This window comes from Nansenia antarctica (assembly GCF_963989245.1).
Source record: "Nansenia antarctica genome assembly, chromosome: 3".
Lineage (NCBI taxonomy): Eukaryota > Metazoa > Chordata > Actinopteri > Argentiniformes > Microstomatidae > Nansenia > Nansenia antarctica.
The window spans coordinates 72,546,088-72,557,490 of record NC_137688.1 but is presented as its reverse complement, the minus strand read 5'-3'; the positions used below and the strand labels follow the sequence as shown (position 1 = coordinate 72,557,490).

At 46.4% G+C, this 11,403-nt stretch overlaps 1 protein-coding gene across 1 annotated transcript; it reads left to right on the top strand.

The window, feature by feature from the left end:
* Positions 1 to 7,192: 7,192 nt before the first annotated feature.
* LOC308153465 (uncharacterized protein) lies at positions 7,193 to 10,689 on the top strand. The gene is made up of 3 exons (XM_080526619.1): positions 7,193 to 7,536; positions 8,216 to 8,341; positions 8,806 to 10,689. Exons 1-3 carry the CDS (start codon positions 7,365 to 7,367, stop codon positions 8,919 to 8,921), a joined length of 414 nt encoding a protein of 137 aa, XP_080382745.1. The 5' UTR covers positions 7,193 to 7,364; the 3' UTR covers positions 8,922 to 10,689.
* The last annotated feature ends 714 nt before the right edge of the window (positions 10,690 to 11,403 follow it).

Below are 11,403 nucleotides of genomic sequence, written 5' to 3'. Positions count from 1 at the left end.
CATTGAAAAACCATTTGTAGCAAAACCATATATTGGGGTTAAACCATATATTGACCCGCCTAATAGTACTATTAATCATGCACAGCCTTTTTTTCAGTTTGGCGGGAGGGACATTTGTTGGAGGAGGGGGAGGGGGGGGTGGGGGGCGGGGGGCTGTGATTGGGCGGGTGGGTTGGAGGTATTTGGCGGGAGGGACATTTGTGGGAGGAGGGGGAGGGGGGGGGGCGGGGGGCTGTGATTGGGCGGGTGGGTTGGAGGTATTTGGCGGGAGGGGCATTTGTGGGGGGGGAGGTTTATGGGAATTTTGTATTTCTACTGGATTTGTGTTATTCTATTTCTCTTCTGTTCATTTATTTGTTACCACTCCCTTGTACCATTCCCTGAAGAAATGATAATAAAAAATGTATCACAAAAAAGAAAAAAGACAAATTTATTGCATTTTGAGTTTCTTGGTTTTTGTGTGACTGCACCCTCACCTGTCCATTCTGTTGCTTTATGTTGCGCCCTTCTACCCCTAGTCACCAGGGGGCGTAACACACAGCCTTTTGAGGGGTAAAAGAAATACAAAAGTTAAAACACATTAAACAAGACAAAACAGAGCAGAGAACAGGAACAGTTGCAGGCCAAGGACAAATCAGACCAACAAACAATCCAACACAAGGCGAGCAGGGAACGGGTCCTGGCTTAGAAACAATTGCACGTGTCATTAAAAGTGTCCTTGAGTGAGTCAGTTCTTGAAAGCTGATTTGGAGGTGAGTTTGACAAGTTTTACGTTTTTTTGTAGTTTATTCCAGTCTGTGGGCACACCAGACTGAAATAATGATGTACCTAATACGGACTGTGATTGGGGATTTTGAGAAGGATGTGGTTTGCGAAACTAATACTAATACTCATCCTTGCATACTTTATCAAAGGGTAGGCAGCCATCTTTGTTTAATATTCATCATTGCATTCTTTATCAAAGGGAAGGCAGCCATCTTTCTTTAACACTAGAACAGCCGTGTCTATTTTACCTACTATAAGAGCCGCCTCTGGGGTCAAATGACCATAGACTTTAGAATGGGAAGCTGCTACTTACACACAAAGAGCACTAGTTGGCCTCCTACACAGAAAAACAGAAAAATAGCTTTATACTAGCTTATCCTGATGTGATTTTGAAAATGTAAGGATACTGCGTGGTAGAACGCACATACCTAGGAAAAGCCATGAAAGGAGGGTCCTGAAATGTGATTGAGTGCAAAGATATATATTAATATCTCCACTTCGGTGTATTTATATACAAATTATATATCAAATGACCCCACCCAGTATTGCCTAACCCGAATTGTATAAATTTTTCTAATATATTGGAAGCATTTTGGGTTTTGAAATTTAATAATAATAATTAATATGTATAAGTTATTAATAAGTAATATTTGAGTCTGGGGAGAGGGCTAATGAAGATAACGTTATTGAAGCAGTTACTCAAGAAAGACAATTCCTACCTGATTGTCAAGGTCTCCTTCCATCACGCCCTCTCTCCTTCCATCACTCCCTCTCTCTCCTTCCATCACTCGCTCTCTCCTTCCATCACTCCCTCTCTCTTTCCATCATGCCCTCTCTCTCCTTCCATCACACCCTCTCTCCTTCCATCACTTCCTCTCTCTTTCCATCACGCCCTCTCTCTCCTTCCTTCACACCCTCTCTCCTTCCATCACTTCCTCTCTCTTTCCATCATGCCCTCTCTCTCCTTCCATCACACCCTCTCTCCTTCCATCACTCCCTCTCTCTCCTTCCATCACTCCCTCTCTCCTTCCATTACACCCTCTATCCTTCCATCACTCCCTCTCTCCTTCCATCACACCCTCTCTCTCCTTCCATCACTCCCTCTCTCCTTCCATCACGCCCTCTCTCCTTCCTTCACACCCTCTCTCCTTCCATCACTCCCTCTCTCTTTCCATCATGCCCTCTCTCTCCTTCCATCACACCCTCTCTCCTTCCATCACTCCCTCTCCTTCCATCACTCCCTCTCTCTCCTTCCATCACTCCCTCTCTCCTTCCATTACACCCTCTATCCTTCCATCACTCCCTCTCTCCTTCCATCACACCCTCTCTCTCCTTCCATCACTCCCTCTCTCCTTCCATCACGCCCTCTCTCCTTCCATCCCTCCCTCTCTCTCCTTCCATCTCTCCCTCTCTACTTCCATCTCTCCCTCTCTCTCCTTCCATCACTTCCTCTCTCCTTTCATCACACCCTCTCTCTCCTTCAATCACACCCTCTCTGTCCTTCCATCACTCCCTCTCTCCTTCCATCAAGCCCTGTCTCCTTCCATCACACCCTCTCTCCTTCCATCCCTCCCTCTCTCTCCTTCCATCGCTCCTTCTCTTCTTCCATCACTCCCTCTCTCCTTCCATCTCTCCCTCTCTCTCCTTCAATCACGCCCTCTCTCTCCTTCCATCTCTCCCTCTTTACTTCCATCTCTCCCTCTCTCTCCTTCAATCACTCCCTATCTCTCCTTCCATCACTCCCTCTCTCTCCTTCCATCACTCCCTCTCTCCTTCCATCGCTCCTTCTCTTCTTCCATCACTCCCTCTCTCTCCTTCCATCACTCCCTCTCTTCTTCCATCACTCCCTCTCTCTCCTTCCATCACTCCCTCTCTCCTTCCATCACACCCTCTCTCCTTCCATCACTCCCTCTCCTTCCATCACACCCTCTCTCTCCTTCCATTACTCCCTCTCTCCTTCCATCACTCCCTCTCTCCTTCCATCACTCCCTCTCTCTCCTTCCATCTCTCCCTCTCTCCTTCCATCTCTCCCTCTCCTTCCATCACTCCCTCTCTCTCCTTCCATCACTCTCTCTCTCCTTCCATCTCTCCTTCCATTGCTCGCTCTCTTCTTCCATCACGCCCTCTCTCTCCTTCCATCACGCCCTCTCTCTCTTTCCATCACTCTCTCTTTCCTTCCATTACACCCTCTATCCTTCCATCACTCCCTCTCTCCTTCAATCACACCCTCTCTCTCCTTCCATCACTCTCTCTCTCCTTCCATCACTCCCTCTCTCCTTCCATCACACTCTCTCTCTCCTTCCATCACTCCCTCTCTCCTTCCATCACACTCTCTCTCTCCTTCCATCACGACCTCTCTCCTTCCATCACTCCCTCTAATTTTTAAATTTAATTTTGCCATTTAGCAGACGCTTTTATCCAAAGCGACTTATAATTACGAATTACAGGGACATTCCCCCTGGAGTAACTGAGGGCTAAGTGCCTTACCCAAGGGCACACTAGTAGTGGTGTGGCTTCAGGCGGGATTTGAACTCACAACCTTCCGATCCCAAGTCCAACTCACTATCCACTAGACCACCACTACCCCTCTCTCCTTCCATCACTCCCTCTCTCTCCTTCCATTACTCCCTCTCCTTCCATCACACCCTCTCTCTCCTTCCATCACTCCCTCTCTCCTTCCATCACTCCCTCTCTCCTTCCATCACACCCTCTCTCTCCTTCCATATCTCCTTCTCTCTCCTTCCATCACGCCCTCTCTCTCCTTCCATCACTCCCCCTGTCTCCTTCCATCAATCCCTCTCTTTCCATCACACCCTCTCTCTCCTTCCATCACGCCCTCTCTCTCCTTCCATCACTCCCTCTCTCTTTCCATCACTCTCTCTCCTTCCATCACTCCCTCTCTCCTTCCATCACTCTATCTCCTTTCATCACTCCCTCTCTCCTTCCATCACTCCCTCTCTCCTTCCATCACTCCCTCTCTCCTTCCATCATACTCTCTCTCTTCTTCCATCACTCCCTCTCTCCTTCCATTACTCCCTCTCTCTCCTTCCATCACTCCCTCTCTCCCTCTCTCCTTCCATTACTCCCTCTCTCTCCTTCCATCCTTCCATCACTCCCTCCTTCCATCACTCCCTCCACTAGACCACCACTACCCCTCTCTCCTTCCATCACTCCCTCTCTCTCCTTCCATTACTCCCTCTCCTTCCATCACACCCTCTCTCTCCTTCCATCACTCCCTCTCTCCTTCCATCACTCCCTCTCTCCTTCCATCACACCCTCTCTCTCCTTCCATCTCTCCTTCTCTCTCCTTCCATCACGCCCTCTCTCTCCTTCCATCACTCCCCCTGTCTCCTTCCATCAATCCCTCTCTTTCCATCACACCCTCTCTCTCCTTCCATCACGCCCTCTCTCTCCTTCCATCACTCCCTCTCTCTTTCCATCACTCTCTTTCCTTCCATCACTCCCTCTCTCCTTCCATCACTCTCTCCTTTCATCACTCCCTCTCTCCTTCCATCACACTCTCTCTCTCCTTCCATCACTCCCTCTCTCTCCTTCCATCACTCCCTCTCTCCCTCTCTCCTTCCATTACTCCCTCTCTCTCCTTCCATCACTCCCTCTCTCCTTCCATCACACTCTCTCTCTCCTTCCATCACACTCTCTCTCTCCTTCCATCACTCCCTCTCTCCTTCCATTACTCCCTCTCTCCTTCCATCACTCCCTCTCTCTCCTTCCATCACTCCCTCTCTCCTTGTTACGATCAGATAGGGAACCCAAGTGCAGACACAGACAGAGACAGGTTAAAGTAAATAAAGTATGATTTATTTTAGGGAGTAGGCAGGGGTTAGGCCGGTAGGGCAGGCAGGCAAGAGGGCAGGTAGGACAGGCAGGCAGGAGGGCAGGTAGGAGGGCAGGTAGGGCAGGCAGGCAAGAGGGCAGGTAGGACAGGCAGGCAGGAGGGCAGGTAGGACAGGCAGGCAGGAGGGCAGGTAGGAGGGCAGGTAGGGCAGGCAGGCAAGAGGGCAGGTAGGACAGGCAGGCAGGTAGGAGGAGGGCAGGCAGGAGGGCAGGTAGGACAGGCAGGCAGGCAGGTAGGACAGGCAGGCAGGCAGGCAGGCAGGCAGGCAGGAGGGCAGGTAGGACAGGCAGGAGGGCAGGTAGGGCAGGCAGGAGGGCAGGTAGCAGGAGTCCGGTAGGGGTACTGGGGGGTAAAGGCAAAACAAGGGTAAGTAGGAGGCAGGTTCAGGCAGGGTAGTCAATAGGTAGGGGAGCTGGAAGCGTATCTTTGCGGTAAGCTGAAGCTACGATCTGGCAGAGAAGTGGAGGCTGGAACGGGTCTTTATGCAGGGCTAACGATGAGGTAATAGTGAACAGCCGGACAACACGCACACCTGAAGCCACTCCTGCCAATTAGAGGGAGAGAGAGAGAGGGAGAGAGGGAAAGAGAGAGAGAGAGGCACTGCCCACTACCTAGAGGTAGAGGGCGTGACACTCCTTCCATCACACCCTCTCTCTCCTTCCATCACTCCCTCTCTCTCCTTCCATCACTCCCTCTCTCCTTCCATCACTCCCTCTCTCCTTCCATCACTCCCTCTCTCCTTCCATCACTCCCTCTCTCTCCTTCCATCACTCTCTCTCTCCTTCCATCACGCCCTCTCTCTCCTTCCATCACTCCCTCTCTCCTTCCATCACACTCTCTCTCTCCTTCCATCACTCCCTCTCTCCTTCCATCACACCCTCTCTCTCCTTCCATTACTCTCTCTCTCCTTCCATCACTCCCTCTCTCCTTCCATCACACTCTCTCTCTCCTTCCATCACTCCCTCTCTCCTTCCATCACACCCTCTCTCTCCTTCCATCACGCCCTCTCTCTCCTTCCATCACTCCCTCTCTCTTTCTATCACTCTCTCTCCTTCCATCACTCCCTCTCTCCTTCCATCCCTCTCTCTCCTTCCATCACTCCCTCTCTCCTTCCATCACTCCCTCTCTCCTTCCATCACTCCCTCTCTCCTTCCATCACACTCTCTCTCTCTCCTTCCATCACTCTCTCTCTCCTTCCATCACTCCCTCTCTCCTTCCATCACTCCCTCTCTCCTTCCATGACTCCATCACTGTTTGAGGGAAAGGACAAACAGGAGATGTCAGAGAAACGTATACATACCACTGTCCTGTGTCCTGTTGATATTGTTGTACACCTGTTGTCTGTTACTTGTTCTTATTTTCACTTGTTTGCTATGACTTTCGCTCTTTTATTATGTTTCATTATGTTTTTTCTTTATTATGTTCTCTATATGTAAAGCACTTGTGAGAAAGGTGCTGTACAAATACATTTTACTTACTTACTTACATTATCCAACTGCACTTATCCAACAGATAACATTATTATCCAACAGAGTTACTTGCGGGCGACCCAGAGTAAAGCAGTTAACTGATGATATCAAGAACGCACAGTGCATTTCACTTGCTGTGGATGAGTCAATAGACAGCACTGACAAAGCCCAGCTATATGTGCCTTCGTCAGATAGGCATATTTCAGCAAGGTCAATTCTGTGAAAACCTACAGGGTATGCAAATCATTGTGTGTTGATGTTGACTGCTCAAGGAGAATAATTATTTGAAAGTACAGAACGCCTGAGCCTTATATTGCATTATATGTTAAATGGTCATCTGAATGAATGAATGGACTTTATTGTCATTGCTACAGTACAGGTACCAAACAACGAAATTTAGGAGGGGTGGCTCCCCTGGTGTTAGGAAAGGGAAAAAAAAGAAAAACTTGTAGAAAAAAAAAAATGTGCCTGAATATTGTGTTTTCTTTTACATAAATAATTACATTTCCACCATGAATTGATGTAGAAAAGGCACAAATTGGTGCATATAAATTTACCAGAATGCAAGAAATTAAGTGCTTGATGCTCGTTTAAGGACCCCCAGACAGCCCCGCTTCATGGGTCCCCCCCGATGGCAAACGCCACTGGTACCACCTCCGCCTTATTTTGAGCCAGAACAAAACCTGTTTTGTATTACAAGTGTTCTTCAAAACCCATTTTTATTAAATTGTATGTTGAAAAATGCAAATGAGGCCATGTCTAAATAAATATGCACTAATTTGCATAACATTCAAGAGAAATCTGAACATTGGATAAAGCCAGCAGGGCTCGACATTAATGCCGTTGTACTTGTCCAGATATTTTTACCTGTGTGGAGGAAGAACAACAGACGGCGCAGGCGCCAGACTAGACTAGATGATCGCGAGTGAAGATATTATCAAAGCGTACAGGTGATCGACAGGTGAGTACGCTTTGATAATATCTTCACTCACGATCATCTAGTCTAGTCTCGCGCCTGCGCCGTCTGTTGTTCTTCCTCCACACAGGTAAACATATCCTGGATCTAGCAGCGTCGGCCTGCTCGCACAAACAAACCCGGCGAAAGTTTTACTCGCTCCGGACAAGTAAAACGGCATTAATGTCGAGCCCTGGCAAGGTTAAACATTCTTGTTTCATCTTGTTGACATATATAACCCGTCCACAAACTCAGTTTCTGTAATGAATAGTTAATGAATATCGTCGCATAGTGAACTAGTGAAGTCATTTCAACCCAAATGGCGGAGCAGCTGTGTTCCATGAAGGTTTGGGCCTTCGTGTTGTGTTTGCTGGTCCTGATGGCGGTTGGTCTGACTACTCCTTCAGAGAACAACACTGTGGTGAAAGACTCCTCAAACTACCCCGACAACGCTCTGCCTGCTGCACAACTCCACGGTTTGCTTATACAAGGTGACCTTTGTGGTTTATTTATTTGGTAAAATGTTTGTTGCTGCTGACTAAGCTAGCTCCATTGAGAACATCACTTAGGCTGCGTTCGTAAATTCGCTCTGGAATCTGAGCAACACTCCTGGAATGCCTCTCGTCTTGACTTAGCAGAACTTGACTTAGCAGAGGCGTTTGTTTATCCAAAGCAACTTACAAGTACATTTGTGTAAAGTAAGTGAATCATCTATACGTCAGTCATCATAACAACACAAATCTATGCTAGGACCAGATGCCATTGGCAGTCACAATGCTAGAGTTCAGAACAACATACTACACATGACAAGTCAACAATTATCAAATTAATAATCTAAATAAAGCAGGATTTAACCCTATCCCTAACCCTAACCCTGGTCTTACATAACCCTAACCCTGGTACGACATAACCCTGGTCTTACATAACCCTGGTCCTGGTCCTACATAACCCTGGTGATGGTGGGAGCCCTGATTTCTGTTTTACAGAGCTATGAACAGAGAGCGTCACATGTCGTGAAGTTTTTTTCCTTTCAGTTTCAAACTTAAGTTAGCTAACGTGATCCTGAAAGATGATGATGATGATGATGATGATGATGATGAATGAGGATGATGGTGGTGATGATGATGTGAATGATTGTGAAGTAGCTCTAATTATGTTTGTTTCACACAGGGGAGACACAGAGGAGTGGCAGGGTCAAACCCAGGGTGAACATCCTGACAGACCCGTCCTATGCTGAGCCCATGGTGAAAGTCAACCTGGGTTTGGGTCTCTTTTTCTGTGGCTTCATCGTCATGGGTATGTGACGTGACCTTCTTTTTCTTTTTACCAGCATATTAGCACCTGGCTACAATAGATGGTTGTATTGCTCCTCATTCTGACATTAATAATGATGTTTCCACTACTAGAATGTCATTAATGATGATGTTTCCACTGCTAGAATGTCATGACTGTTGAGCAATTCAACCATATAGGAGAATCCAGAGAAAACTGCTACTATAGCCTAATGCTGTACAGCATGAATTCATTCTCTTGTTGCACATGGCAGTCCTTTATTGAGGTGAAACAAGAGAATCAATTAATACTGTACAGTGTTATAGTTGTTGTGACTTTAATCATCTGGATCCTTCTCTGGATCTCAGAGAAGACAAGGTTCCCAGACAATCAGCAGAGACTTCAAGGTTATACTTCAAGGTTGTGGTGATGTTTGTTTTTGGTGCTTATGTCTCTGACAGTTTGTGTCTCTTGTCTGTTCTCACCAGCTTTAATCTTGGACGCTACTAGAATCTCCAAGGAGGCCAGGAGGAGGTCTGATGCCCTACACACTGCTAGGATGAAGAAACGGACTGATACCAATGTGGAGGTTACGTTCTTTTGATAATCTCTGACACGGTTGTTTGAACGTTTTTTTCCAGATTAGTGACGTCCATCGCCACTTAACTATAAGCAAGAAAGTATTTACATGAAGATAGAACTCAACAATGAATGTGCGTTGTAGTATTACAGCATGCATAACAAACTAAGATGACTTATGTTCTGTTTCTCCGTAGAGCCAGTCTGATTTGAAAGGGAAAGAGTTGAGACCGATGGCCAGTAAGTGATATCACCCACAGTTCAAACAGAAACATCAGTGTAGATTGTATGTTTTTGCTGTGTGAAATTAGATTAGGTGGATGGTCTGACTGACTACAATCACGTCAAACGTCCTTCCGTCCACAGGCCAGATTGTAGATATTGCAGTAATCAAATGTCTGACGTCAGTGATTTAGTCGACATGCGGACTAAAAGGATCAGACTGTGTCACATGTGTAATCTGTTTCTTAAAAACAGCTGCAGTATTGTATTTGCTCTTGTTAATAGATAGATAGACTTTATTTGTCATTGTTACAGTACAGGTACCAAACAACGAAATTTAGGAGGGGAGGCTCCCCTGGTGTTTAGGAAAGGAAAAAGAAACACATTTTGGAAAAAGCATAGATGCATAAAATCACAAGAAGGTAAGGAGCTGGTTTACATCAATAGAGGCTATGTACACAATCCACTGTACTATACTGCACAGATAGTCAACTAGGGTTGTCATATTTCACAAGAAAGTATTTTTTCACATTTTTTTAAAGTGTCACAGTTTGCTGGCTTGAAAATGTACATGTTTGTGCCTCAGCACTAGCTGCCATACAATCCGTCCGGACTGTCCTGGGCCCAGAACTTAGGCCTTTTCTGTGTTCAGGGCCTTGACGGCCCTGTGGTAGAAGCTGTCCTTCAGTCTGTTTGTCTTAGCGGCCGGGGTCCTGTACCTCCTGTTCGAGGGCAGCTTGACAAAGTGTTCGTGCCCAGGGTGGGTCGGGTCCTTGGAGATCTTGGAGGCCCTCCTGAGACAGCGTGTTTTGTACAGCTCCTCCAGAGAGGGGAGGGTGGCGCCGGTTAATGCACTGTTTGTGGTACCAGTTCACAATATTTTGTATTTGTCTATTTGCACTTTTTTTTCATGATTGTGACGTGTTAAAAAACAGGCTCTCAGTGAAAGTCAGAGACATGTAGTCCATTATAGAGCAATTCCTGTTACTCAATTCCTGTTACTCTCCTGCTGTCTCTCTCTCTCGTGCACTTTTTTGGCTAACTTTTTCTCATGATTGACCTGGGAATTTTTTTTGAATAATCCCGAGAGAAGCCCCGACAGGCGCACATAACAGGCGCACCCCTGCGCTATCAGAACGAGCTACCCCAATGTCACGTCGGAATTCGACGTTTGGATGCAAATGTCACGTCGGAATTCGACGTTTGGATGCAATCTCACGTCAGAATTCGACGTTTGTCCATAAACGTCGAATTCTGACGTCTGCCGTGTGAGACCAGGCTGATTAGAGTTAGTAGATTTGTGACAGCCCCCCAGTGTGTCTGAATTGGAGTCCTAGTATACTGTACTTCCAAATGGTTTAGCATGGGGTTCAGGTTCAGTACTAGATTTGGGCCAAGGTCCAATAGTGTCCTACCTACAAAAGGTTTTGTACATATAATCATTTTGTTCATATAATAATGTTGTACACATAATAATTTTGTTCCTATTTATAATAGTTCCTGCAATTTCCTGTAAATGTCTATCAATTAGTAATCCACAGTATGATTATGTATTTGTTTATTAAATGTATGTTGTTTTTTAAATAATAAAATGCTGATACAATACTATGACATTCATTGTGTTCTTCATATTTCCAAGACATCTTAAGACCCATGTCAAACTCTCATGCAGTACCACATAACGACACCGGGGGTCGCACGTCAAACTCTCATGCAGTACCACATAACGACACCTGGGGTCGCTTGACACAACGGCAGGCGGGGAACATAGGACCCTTTTTCGGAAGCGGGGAACATAGGACCCTTTTTCGGAAGTGGGGAACATAGAACCCTTTTTCGGAAGCGGGGAACATAGAACCCTTATTTTTTTATTTGCTAAGAAATCGGGGAACATAGGACCCGGGGAACATAGGGATGACCCCGCCAGGGTCACAGCTTCACCTGCTGGGTTACTGAGGATCTCCACCTCTCCTGTTGTGGTAGAAAACGATGGAAAGATGGGCTAAAGATTACGATAGATAGTGTATGGATGATTGGAGGATATGTAGGACACTTTATGGCCTGTGTACCTGTATTATACACCCGTGTACCTGTATTATACACCTGTGTACCTGTATGCGCCTGTGAAAGCCCACTGGTTATACAGTACACAGGCCTAACACATGTAGATGTTCAGGGTGTTGTTGTGTTTCTACCTGAATATCCCTCATCCACTCTTCCAACGTCACGATTTGACCCCACCAGACAGTTAACTGATGAGGTACCTGGGAAACAGAACAAACAAT